The sequence below is a fragment of the Diospyros lotus genome, chromosome 10 (genome assembly GCF_014633365.1).
Source record: "Diospyros lotus cultivar Yz01 chromosome 10, ASM1463336v1, whole genome shotgun sequence".
NCBI classification, from domain to species: domain Eukaryota; kingdom Viridiplantae; phylum Streptophyta; class Magnoliopsida; order Ericales; family Ebenaceae; genus Diospyros; species Diospyros lotus.
This window is the reverse complement of record NC_068347.1, coordinates 22516231-22529439: the sequence shown is the minus strand read 5'-3', so window position 1 is coordinate 22529439 and position 13209 is coordinate 22516231. Positions and strand designations below refer to the sequence as shown.

At 35.0% G+C, this 13209-nt stretch overlaps 2 protein-coding genes across 4 annotated transcripts in view; both read right to left on the bottom strand.

Annotated features, from left to right (window-relative positions):
- Nucleotides 1–1764, bottom strand: part of LOC127811975 (DDRGK domain-containing protein 1) — a 38453-nt gene extending 36689 nt beyond the window's left edge. For 2 of the 3 annotated variants that reach the window (XM_052352201.1, XM_052352200.1), the window contains exons 1-2: nt 1429–1764; nt 1131–1230 (exon numbers count right to left, since the gene is read on the bottom strand). In XM_052352201.1, coding sequence (XP_052208161.1) covers nt 1131–1230; nt 1429–1548 — 220 coding nt within the window. In that variant the 5' untranslated portion in view covers nt 1549–1764. The remainder of the gene's footprint in view (nt 1–1130; nt 1231–1428) is intronic. The other variant, XM_052352202.1, reaches the window with a different exon arrangement.
- Nucleotides 1765–5237: 3473 nt separating this feature from the next.
- Nucleotides 5238–7257, bottom strand: LOC127810795 (thiamine thiazole synthase, chloroplastic). Its single transcript, XM_052350347.1, has 3 exons — nt 6838–7257; nt 6190–6750; nt 5238–5706 (listed from the first exon to the last, which is right to left on the bottom strand). The coding sequence occupies exons 1-3, from the start codon at nt 7183–7185 to the stop codon at nt 5545–5547; spliced, it is 1071 nt and encodes a 356-aa protein (XP_052206307.1). The 5' UTR covers nt 7186–7257; the 3' UTR covers nt 5238–5544.
- Between the last annotated feature and the right edge of the window lie 5952 nt (nt 7258–13209).

Sequence of the window (13209 nt, the reverse complement as noted above, 5' to 3'; positions counted from 1 at the left end):
CTAGGTGGGAAATGTGGCCTACAGGCTGCAACTACCTAAGGGCTCCAACATCCATCCAGTGTTTCCCATTTCATTTCTCAAGAAGTCAATAGGAGCACAACCAGTGAGTTCAATCCTACCTACATTTTCCACTGCTAGAGACAGTGTAAGAGAACCTACAGCTAGCATAGATAGAAGGATAATCTACAAGCAAGGGGCTCCCATCAATCAAGTCCTCATCCAATGGTTTGACCTTCACCCGGATAATAATACTTGGGAGTACGTTCCAGATCTCCTCAAGCAATTTCCTCGAGTGGCAAGCCTCCTCAACATTTCTTCAAGACAAGAAAACTTTAAATTGGGGGGGGGGGGGGTAAAAGTAGTATATGCTGTAAGTATGCTATAATGGGTTGTACCAAGTTTTTTGCTGCATCAACAGTTGGTACAATTCCAACCAACTTTTATCGAAATTCTAATCCCAGAGTTTTGAGGGTAAATGGAATTCCAATTCCTACATTTTTTTTATTCCAAATGCAGGAATTTATTAAAACTCTGGAATTTGAATTCCAATTCCAGAGTTTTTAAGCTTTCCAAACAAGCATCAGACAAAGAACTCCAAAGGGAGAAAATTTGACATGGCCCTCTTGCAAATGCTATTAATTCCAATTCCACGGTTTTTAAGCTTTCCAAATAGACATCAGCCAAAGAACTCCAAAGAGAGAAAATTCGACATGGCCCTCTTGCAAATGCTACTACAATAAGAAATTCCGCTGAAACTGGATTGCAAGTAGCAAACATAAGCCCAAATGCCTTGGTCCAAGAATCTACAACCACTTCTGGTCACAGCTTAACATGAAACATGCCTGGGACAAAAGCATTAACTTACCTCACCAGACACCTCTCTCTACATCAATTAGAAAAAATGGTCAAAAGCATGAACTTACCACCTTTTGAGAACATGGAACTATGGAATCAACACATCTAGGCAAGTAAACTACCTCCAGATATTACAAGTGCATCTTACTCTTAAGGCATTGATTTCTTGCATTACTAATAACTTTTCTTCATTAGCCTGAATACTCAAACACATATCTATACAAAATAGAAAAACAAAGCAGCATGTACATTAATCTTCGGAAGAATGTACTGACCTGGGGCTGAAGAGGTGCTGGCAGTGGCAGCAGCAGCAGGCCTCCTCCGCATCCTACGAGCGCCAGTCGCACGCACCACAGTTTCCCTCTGCCGAGCCTGCTATTTGCGTACCAGTCATTACAAATCTCCCAAGTTTACCAAAAGTTACCAAATGAATTCAAATATAAGTCAATCTAAGTCATTTATAATCTCAAATATGTAAAACCAATGCTCATAGCTTATCATCACCAACTACAATCGAAGCGCCCAAGGTTGTAAAGGCATCAGAGAGAGAGAGAGAGAGAGAGAGAGAGAGACCTGAACATCCTCTTCAATACGATCTGGTGATTGAGAGGCCTGACGACGTCTCCATAGATACAGCGGAATCAACGCCACAATGAGAATCATAGAAAGAATTGCGACGAAGAGCTCCTCCATCTTTTAGTTGACTGCTTCAAAATAATGTTTCGGGACGGAGATCAAAAGGGCGGCTTGTTAAATTAGGGTTAGGGTTTAGATAGTGAAAATATAGGGTTGAATTGGGGTCGAGATGTGACCGGAGAACGAAACTAAAAGGAGTAGCCGGCGGTACTGATCTGAGGGGGCAAAGACCGATGAGAAATCAACCAGGTCACGGTTAGAAGAAGGCTCCCCAGAAACACGACGTCATTTAACGGTCTTTACTTCTTGGTTAAATTTGTAAATTCACCCTGCCCCGTTTCCACAGAATTTTTTGGTAAAAATATCGGTCTTCTTTAATAAATAGAGAATATCACTATTTTTGGGCACTTTATTTTGTAGTTATTCCCTTTGAAAAATGATGCTGCACAAAATTTTTAGTATAAATTTTATAAATTATTCATGAAGTTTTGCTTAAACTAAACTGATTATTTCTATATTTTAAAAAAAATTACTCATCTTTCATAAATTATATAAATATATATCACTTATATCTTTTGTCATTTATACCCCGTAAGATAATTTTTTTAAAATTTTCAAAATATATTTTCTTCATTGTAAGATAGAAATACATGAAAGTTTAAAATTCATGTACCTGATCCCACATAGTAGGATAAAGACTAGATATATTGTTTGTTGTTTTACTCCTTTTTTTTTCATTATAATCATTAAAAAAAATTAAACAAAAATGACAAGTGACCAATAATAACAAAATCACTATGCATCATTGACTACAGATCGTGGATGACATGCAAACCCTTTGGGTTCGTACCTTCAAACCTAGACAATTTTTAAGGTTTGAAGATTTGAACCCATCAAGTTCAAAAAATCCTTAAAACCCATATTCAAAACATGGGTTTGAAGGCTTTGAAGAAGAAAGAGATATTGATTGGTATAACACTACTTCGTCCCATTTCCATCATCAAACCTCATTGATTGAGCCAACAGGTTTTTGATAAAGGTCCATCACACCAAGAAACCCAACCCTTATGCAATGGAATCAAAAACCTGTTGGTGTTTCGATGGAGAAAAAAATTTTGGTATCACCAAACCCACAGTAAAGAGTAAAATGAGGAATAGAGTTGAGAAAAATGAAAAGTATATTCCATTAATCACAAATCATTATAGACAAGGAAAGAAAAGAAGAGTAAACATTGCAAAATGCAAGTCAAAGAAAAAGAGAAGATGCATGAAGCAGAGTGCATATGTGTGTGTGAGAGAGAGAGAGAGAGAAATGGAGGAGATAGAGAGAGGGGAAATTGTTTATATGTAAGGGTAAAATGATTAATTTTAACTATTTATTAACTAAGAGGGAAGGTAGGGGTTATTTTTAAAAATATAAGATTGGTAGATATAATTTAAACAAATCTCATGAATGAGTTTTGAAATTTATCCAAATTTTTAAGGTAAATTCAATGTGGCATACCTAAAATTTGATGAAAAGGCAATAATTACCTTTATGTCTAAAAATGACAAAGACTATTAATATATTACGTAAAATAATTATTTTATCCTTCATTTTAAACTCTTTTTTTATCTTTATAACCTTTTTAGTTGCGATTATTGAAAACTTCAGCAATTATGAAAACAAATAACCACAAAGTCTCTTGACATTTACAAAGTTGCCCAGTCAAAATCTCATGATTCCTCCTTTGTCATCGTAATTGCCAAAAAGCTTCTTCAAGTCTTTGATTTCTTGTTTTGCCAAGTTGAAGCCACCTTATTGATAGGGTTAGATTTGCAAAGAGCCCCACACCGACGAGGTTTTTGATCATAAATGCTTGGAGCCTCGAAAAATTAATGAAATGGGACAAAATGACAAGATGAAAACTTCTTGGCTAAAGGATGCAATCATTCTGCTAGACCAAGCTGATAAGAAATGTTAGTTTTATTAGGCAAAGATGACTCAGGCAGTTTCTAACAATGAGAGTGAGACAACATAGTTTGTTAGAAAAGAGATCCTAATCGAGGAAATAGCCGGCGGCTATCTTTTTGGTTGATCTGCTCATTTAAGATGACAAACAAGACAAATTCTAATTATGCAAGCAAGCAAGCAAAGAAAGGAAAGGGGTGACCTGGGAGAACACTAATATTGTTGTTTTTTTTATTTAGGTAACGTTTGATAAAATGAGAAAAAAATAAAGTATTAAGATAAGATTGAAATGTTTTTTAAACTATGATATGGAATCATCAAAATAAGACTGTAAAGTATTTCAAAATTTTTATCTGATTGTTTATTAAATTTTTTAAAATTCATTTTATATTTTTTTTCATACGTTTGTTAAATGCATATGATAAACACTAAGATAAGTGTTATTTTTATTAAAATATCACTATTACTAAATTCATTCAAAATTGTATGTTATAATCAATAATACATTTATGATTAAAATAGTATTTTATGATTAATGTAAATTGTCAAAAAATAAAAATTAAAAATAGTTATCGATGAAATTATAATAATTTCACTTAGATAATTAAAAATTATCAAAGCATATTTTCATAATATATAATAAAATATAAAATTGAATAAAATAATTTAAAAAATAAGTGAAATGAATTCTGTATTAAATAATAAAATATATATATAGAGAGAGAGAGAGAGAAATTTAAATTTTAAAGATATATTAAATGATATTAATTATCTTATAAGAAACATATGAATGATTTAGATTTATCTGTAAAATATCAAATAAATTTATCTAAAAGGATGTCAGATAAATTTATCTATAAAAAGTCACACGAAGATTTTTAAAAATATCAAATAAATTTAACAAATATATTAAAAATAATAAATATTCAAAATGTTTCACATATCTAATATTTTTTACCTTATATCTTAATTAACAAATACTATCTTAGGGAAAGAAATTTTAAAAAAATATCCAAAAAAACTTAGGCGGAAAAACTTCCCAAAAAGAAGAAACACAGATGTCATGATCTCATTGTGGGAAGCGATATGCAATGCAATAACGCACCATTCCATTACAATTTGGAGGATAAAATGCTCATTCTCCAAGTGCGCGTCATATTCATATGATCATATCGACTTGTGATGAAATTACTAATTAATTAGAAGCCAGAGTTGTTAGGAAGAGGCTATAGCTATAAAATAAAAACTCTTGGTAAGGAGTTTCGGTTTTTGTAGCAATAAGGGTGTCTCCGTCCACTCTTTGAACTGGTTTCCTGCTGTGCCTTCCACCTGCGCTGGTTTTGATGGCTCTTCGTTTTGCTTTATATATCTGTGACTGTCTATCAATTTATGTCGTCTTTGTCCCAGTTGTTTTGTCGGCCCCCAGCCCCAATTCAATTGGCAATTGCTGAGGAAAATTATAAGTAGAGACCCCAGCCAAAGAACCAAACGGAAGAGAGCTTCAGTTCAGAAGCAAAGACATAAAAAAGCTAGGCCATGCATAGCAGCATCTGATTTGAATTGTTATCTACTCATTAGACTATCAGTAAATAATTCTTCGCCTTCTTCTAGTGAGACCCTTAACCAATGCAAGCGTCCGTTGATAAATTCAAGCTTTTCAAACAACTAATTCTTGCCACAAAAAACATTTCAGAGAACACAAAATTAAGAAGCCTAATGCTACTCATCTCTAATAGAGGTGATAATGTAGCAACTCATATGAATTAAAGTGTTTACTTGACTAAGATAAAAAGAGTGTTTAATTAACAAATTTTATTTTTTATATTTTAAAATATACAATGCCAACAATATAGTCCACGTAAAGTGATACATTACCGTCATTCACCATAACTAGTGATAATAACATTATTCAATTAAAAAAAACACACACACACACACACACAAAAAAAAAACCAAACGCTGCCATCATTATTCACAATCACACCACAAAAGTCAAAGGTCTGCCCAGAAAATACACAGGAAGAAGGGAGCACCCCACTACCCCTTCATCTATCTCTCTCTCTTCCTTTAGATAAGACATCATTCTTCTCATTTAGAAGGCCTCAAGCATCAACGGCCGCAGAGTTATCGGCGGAGGCCAGGATCAGCTCAGGGTGGATGTTCCCGACGAATGTTCCGTCCAGAGCGTTCGGAAGCCCCAGTGCCTTCAGCGCCAGGTGAGCCGCCTTCTGCCCTGATACCATCATCGCCCCAAATGTTGGCCCCTGCAAATCACCAGCCCCCCAAATCATATGTATTTTTATAGATAGATTGATGCAAACCTAAATTGAGACCATATTAGGAGAGAAAGGGATTCACTTAATCACTATTTCCAAGTAATTGCGACTTAAAAAAAGGTGGTATAGATAGATTGATACAAACCTAAATTGAGATCATATTAGGAGAGAGAGGGTTTCACTTAATCACTATTTCCAAGTAATTGCGACTTAAAAAGGTGGTATGGTGACCTCCAATTCCTTTTTTTTTTTTGGGAGGGGGGCTTAATGAAGGGTAAAATTGAGATTTCCAGAAACATCCTATGTCCAATTGACTTTATCTATCTCAGCAAAATTCACTGTCCTAAATGATACTTGGCGAGACAGTCATTTCTACCCCCCCAATGCTCGGGTGGCCTCTTAGCTAGTGAATGAAACAGCACATGGATCTTTACAGAAAGCTGGCATATTTCTAGGGGAAGATAACTGTACCATTCTCGGGGCTCCATCAATCTCTGCAACTTCCATGCCGGTGACGATCATCCCCGGCACAATCTCCCTCGTCAGCCCCACGATCGCGTCCTCGGCGGTGTTCATGTCCAGGGCCTTCATCCCCGGCACGCTCTCGATCATCCCGATGCTCTTCAGCCGCTTCACCCCCGTAGCGCCGAACGGCCCGTCGTGCCCGCATGAGCTCACCACCACCTTCGCCTCCATGATATTGGGGTCCATGCACGACTGCGTGTCGTGGTTCATCGACACCAACGCCCAGTTCGTGACCACGCCACTTACTCTCCCGCCCTTCACGATCAGGTCCTCGGCGGCGACGGCGTTGAAGAGCTTCACGTTCGGTCTGGCCAGCAGCTTGCTCATGATGGTGGACGTGAACAGCGCCGCGTGCTTGATGACCACGTAGTTGTCCTGCTCGTCGTACTCGATGCCGAGCTCGTCGAGAAAGTGGTGCGCAGGCTTGCGAACCACCATGGCGGAGAAGAGCTGACCGCCAAGCCACGCGCCGCCGCCGGGGCTCACCGATTGCTCAATGATCGCCACCTGCTCGACAAATTGCCGCTAAGAATAAAACAAAGCAGAAAAGGCAAAGTAAACATGCGTTAATTTCACTCACATAAAAACTTGTACCTGTACGGAGGGATTCTTGCTGAGCTCGTAGGCACAGGAGAGCCCAGCAGAGCCGGCGCCGACGATGACGACGTCCGTGTCAGCGTGGACGATCATATCCATCATGTACCGGCGGGTCATCTCCCGGGAAACGATGGATTCTTTGATGGGCTGAAACTTGAATGACCTGAGATTGTAAGGCGGAGAGGATGCCGCCGAGGCGGAGATGGAGTGGTTTTGCAGGGCAGACTTGAGGGGTTGGAGGCGAGAAGGGGTTGAAATGGGGATGCCATAGAAGGAGGAGGTCTGGTCCAAGAGAGAGGTCTTGGAGGAGAGAGATGAAGTGAGGGCTGTAGCGGCGGCCGCCATTGAAGAAGAAGGAGAGAGCAGCTGCTGGGCTTTGGGTCAAGAAGAAGGGGTTTATGAGTCTGAATTGAGTCCAGTAGTGGAGGTGACATATATATAGAGAAAATATGATCTACAAGGTTGAACAAAGGAAAAGATTTTTACCAGCGAAAGTGATAGCTTCCCTGGGGATGGGGGAGGTGAAGAAGTTTGTTCTGAAGAGGTCAGTCAGTATTGGAATCTTATTATTAGTTTCATTTTTTATAGTTTAATCTTAGTGGTATTAATTAAAGTTACATGGTCAGAATGTTTTTGTGTACATGAATTTTATTTATTTAATTTATTTTAAAAATAGATAATTTTATCAAAAATTTTATTCTACGGGATGCGACAAGTAAATTATTTTAAGATAGTAAATATTTTTAAGTAGCGTTTGTTAATCAAGATATAAATCAGAAAATGTGAAATATGAAAAGCATTTCGGATGTTTGGTCTTTTCAACGTGTTTGTTAAATGTATCTGGTGATCATTGAAAAAGAAGTCACGTGGCTTCTTATCTTAATTTTTCAAGATATGCTTATTTCTCTCCCTTTAAGATAAGCATATTTTGGTATTTATAGATAAGAAAAAAATGATGTTTGTGTCATCTAATGTATTTTAAAAAATTTAACAAATAGTTTGATAAAATTTTTGAAATGTTTCCCAACCTTATATTGATTATTCCATATCTTGGTTCGGAAAACATTCTGACCTAATCTTGATATTTTTTTATCTTACTTATTTTAACAAATGCTATCTTAAGGGCGTTTGTTAATTAAGATATGGGATGTAAAAACCAAGATATAATATACATCCCAAACTTTTATCTTTTCAATATGTTTGTTAAGTTTATCTGACTATTATTGAAAAAAATTATTTTATGATATTTTTCATAATTTTTTAAGATATGCATATCTCTCATCCCCTCAAAATAAGCATATCTTAGCTCCTACCTATAAAAAAAAAAAAAAATAACGTTTATGTCTTTTAATGCATTCTAAAGAATTTAACAAATAGTTTGATACAAATTTTGAAATGTTTCCTAATCTTATGTTGGCCATCTCATATTTTGATCCAAAAATTATTTTAAATTTATCTTAATATTTTATTTTCTATTTTTTATTTTAATAAACGTTATCTTCATATATATATATATATCTTGTCATTTGGTGAGAATGGACACGTGTTGAGATGATAGGACTTGAAGGGCCGAAAATGTGTTATGACGCATCCAGATTGTCTTCTTCTGCCACAAGTGGGAAGGATGCATGCATTTATCACCTCTTTAAGCATGAAAACGGTTGGGAGACGTGATTTTGATGTTATCAAATCGTTTTTGATTTCAAAACACAGCTCGAAATGTTTTTATTTTTTGTGGTTATTTTTGTAATTTATAAAATATCTTGATAGTGTTTCGTAAATTATAAAAAATGACTAAAAACACAATCCCAATGATATATAATGGTCGATAACAAACTGTCAATACTCAAAATATATTATATATATATATATATTTATGCATAATCAAACCGCAAAACCTAGAGAAAAGAACAAAATATCTAATCGCACTCCATCTCCTTTCATAATCTTCCTTAATTTATATATATAAAGATTATCATTGTTGTGTAATTTTTCATCGTTTATGTCTTTAATTTTAATAAAAAAAAATTATACATAAAAATTTTATCTTACTATGTAGAATAAGAAATCGAACTCATAATTTATTAATACGAATCTTAATTTATTATGACTCAATTATTTTACTCTAAAAATAATATATATATATATATTTGTATTTGTGAGGGTTGACAGAGAAAGAGAGATTAATTGGAAAATAGAGGCTGCTCCCACGTGTTTTGGACGAGAGCGATTTTATTCACCTCTTTTAATGGGGTGATCATCACCCTCATTGTTTATATGATAATAAAAAGTAACGAAATGATAATCAAAAATTATTTTATATCATTTCATTATTTTTCATTCTCATATGAACAGTGAAAATATGATCAACCCGTTAAAGCCTGAACAAAATCCCACTCGTTTTGGACGGACAGAACAAAAGAGGGAGAAGACGGAAGGCACTGAAATCAAGCAAAGAGAGAAGGGTTGCCACTCCACTTCTATGTGTTTTCACCCCCAATTTCAATTTCAATTTCACTTTCACTTTCCAGGCGCAACGAGCCCAACTCCTCAATAGACTTTTCTTCTTTTCAATCCCATCAATCACTTTTTAATAATTAATTAATTTTAAAATAATAAAATAATAATTATACATAAAATATTATATAAAAATTAATTACACGTTAAAAGTATTTTTCATAATATTAATTATATATGTATTATAAAAATAAAATTGTGTATTAACTTTAATATGTTATATTTTTATTTAAAATCTCCTAAATAACTATTTTTTATAATTTTCTATATTAAAAATTATATTTATAAAAAATTCTTATATTTTTTTAATTTACACTTTATTTCATATTTTTATTTTTTAATTTTTTAAAAAAATATCATTTTTTCATTTCAATTTTTGTACAACCTAAATTTCAAGTGGAGCGTGTGGCTGGGTAGAATTTCATTGGGGTGGAAGAAGAAATAAAATTCAAATTTATATTTTTGTTTCTATACTTTCATGTTTTTTATGTGATTATTCAAAATTGTTGTTGTTTCGATTACATTTATGAATATGATTTTTAAGTCAATTTAACATCATATATATTGATTTTTTTTTTTATGTGACAAGTCAAACTTTTCATTGTTTCGAATATTCTCCTAGATTTACATTTTTTAATCAAATTAATCTTATACTTTTATATAAAACAAATAAAATGACATGACAAAATACACATTACACTTTATTCACGTCGAATTATAGAGATTAAATTAATTTAAAAATATAAATTTAAGAGTATAATCATAATAATTAAAAGTTCAACTTACCACATAAAAAAATATCAAATAATGAAATGTTTGGATTATCATATAAAAAAAATTAAAATATAAAAATTAAATTAATTTAAAAATATAAGTGAGATGTATAATTAAAATAATCAAAATTTTAAATAACTACGCTAAAAGAACGTAAAAGGAAAGAGTAAAAATTGAGCTTTCGCCAATAATAAATGCCCACCCGCACTATGCAAGCAGCATGTCAACATCTGAACAAAGAAAGATACTTTTCGCCACTATGGGCAGTTCAGTTGGTTAACAGCAGTGAAGTTAGAACAAATGATTCAGGATCGAGTCTCATCAGCCACAGTGTGGGAGTAATCTCTCAAATGAGGGGGCTCCTTGTGCGCAGTGTACACTGGTCTAACTGTTGTTGGTTGACTGAGTCACCATGATTAATCTCCCCTCACATTTTTGTCAGATCGAGAATGGAAACACCTGAAACGAACAATTTCACCTTTTAGAACAAAAAGAAAGATGCTTTTCCATTAAACACTGAGCAGCTAAAGAAAAGATGATTCTGACAGGACAGGAAGGAACCCCAACGATTAGGAAAAAGGAAAGGCTGGCAAGTTTTAAATTAATCACCTTATCTTGATCCCTCAGTGGCAGTGAGGACACGTAACGTTTTGATTGGCAGAGACTTAGCATTAGGAACATGGATCGTGGAACTTGGAAGAAATGTAATTTAAATAACAGCAATGCCATTTATCGTTTTAAGAATAATAATTAAAATATAATAAATATTCTTTTTTTTAGATAATAATATTTATTATTGTATTTTTGCTTTTAGTTATAAAATATTTTTTTAATTAATGATAAGTATATTGTATTTTATAATATGTTATCAATTAATAAAAATTATTTATAATTGAAAATCATATATAATAAATAAATTACATCTCAAAATAATGTGTTTTTATTGCTTATTAACGATTACCCTATTTAATACCTTAAAATGAATAATGTGATATTTTTTTATTAGATAAGATGTTTGTCGGATGTTTTATGGTTTGTGGATCGTACTGATCCAATCGGGTTTAGCTCGATGGAGATCCAAAATTTCTATTGATCTTTCGACCAAATCTCGATCCCATGTTTGCGGGAAATTCTATCCCCAACCCGCCAAATTACTCTTCACAGCCTACTCCATGCAAAATGCTTCACTAATTTTAAAATTTCAATTTTAACCCCAGCTGTAGCAGAGAGAGAGAGTGGGTCGGCTGCTATGGCCGACCCCCCCACACATATATATATACACACTCACACACACACGTATATATACACACACGATTCGGCCATGGCAGCCACACAGAGAGAAAGAAAGAGAGAGAGAGAGTGGGTCGACCATGGCCGACCCACACACACATACACACATATATATACATACACGCATGGTCGCGGCCATAGAACCTAGCTATGGTAGTAGTCGAGGAACCCAGCGTACCCCGACTCGGGGCGATGGTGGCGATATCACGGCTGCCACCATCGCAACTGACGAAGGCAGCGATACTGCCATCGTCGCCGGGATGGGGAGGGGTCGGTGCGGAGGTTGGAGAAACCCCCGCATCTTGCGATGCGGGGGTTGCTAAAACCCCTGCACCGCGAGGTGCGGAGGTTTCTGATGGTCGCGACTGCCATGGCCGCAGCCATGCTTTCGTGTGTGTGAGTGTGTGTGTATATATATATATATATAGGTGTGTGTTGGGCTGGATTGTAAGAATTATCTTCTTATGGCTTACATGATAATTAAGAATTTATCTCATCGGATAAATCTGTAACATTATCTAATATATTACAATAATTAATATTTATCAGATATTATGGTATTTATCTGATAAAATAAACGAATCCAATATTAGATATAATTGTGTTAATCTGATGAGATAAATATAAAGATTTAATAAGATAATGGTCAATCCTAATTCTAATTGGTTTAGAAAATGTTAATGATAACTCCTAAGAGTCTTGATGGGAGACTACTTCTACTATTATAAATAGGGGTCTGGTCCTCTCCCTACCCAACACAATCAAAAGCAGTACAGTTATTTTATTCCATCATTATGGTTGAGGTCAAGGGGGAGAAATCAGATTCTGATATTTCGTCTTCAGCTGGTATTTCTCATTACGGTATTTTCTGTTATTGATTCAAGTACGCATTTAATTACAGTTTATGTGATTTACATGAGTTTTACGATTATGGGCATTAATGATTAATTGTATGTTATGTTTATCATGCAATATTATGATTTAACTTACATGGATTCCATAGTCGCGGCTGCCATGGCCGCGGCCATGCTGTGTGTGTATATATGTATGTGTGAGTGTGTATATATGTGTGTGTGTGTGTGTGTGTGGGTGTGGGTCAGCCATGGCCGACTTACTCTCTCTCTCTCTCTCTTTCTTTCTGTGCGGCTGCCATGGCCGAATCGTGTATATATATATATGTGTGTGTGTGTGTGTGTGGGTCGGCCATGGCAGCCGACCCACTCTCTCTCTCTCTTCTCTCTACTACACTCTCTCTTCTCTCTGCTACAACTAGGGTTAAAATTGGGATTTTAAAATTAGTAGAGTATTTTGCATGGAGTGGGCTGTGAAGAGCAATTTGGCTGGTTGGGGATAGAATTTTCCCATGCTTGCCAGCAGTAATCATCATCATTCCTGTACTTGCAATAATCCCGCGCCCACTATAAGTTCCATCGACATTTAATGTAGTATTAAATGAAGGTTCCATCGACACTACACCTCCATCAAAGAGTCTCGCTGACAGCGGATGTCTTTGTCCCATCCCATTGCAACATTCAAGGCCAACTTACATGTCAAGAAACTCCATTTTCCCCTCTATATAAGTTAATTTACTCACATGGTAAGGTATGTTCTACCTTACCAAATTTGAAACTTGTTAAACCGGTAAATTTTAGACAAAAGTGAATTTGCAATCTTACAATATTATTAGGCTCTCTAGAAAATTGCTTAACCTTCTATCTCTCAAGTTGTCTAAAAAATAAGTGGGTCTTCCTGGCAACCAGGTGTGTTTAAAAGAACTGCTAAATCGTA

Coding starts and splice junctions, on each gene's coding strand:
- LOC127810795 (XM_052350347.1), bottom strand. CDS start 7,185: ATGGCGGCCGCCGCTACAGCCCTCACTTCATCTCTCTCCTCCAAGACC. Junction 6,751..6,837: donor GCAAGAATCCCTCCGTACAG/GTACAAGTTTTT, acceptor TTTGTCGAGCAG/GTGGCGATCATTGAGCAATC. Junction 5,707..6,189: donor TTGATGGAGCCCCGAGAATG/GTACAGTTATCT, acceptor GGTGATTTGCAG/GGGCCAACATTTGGGGCGAT.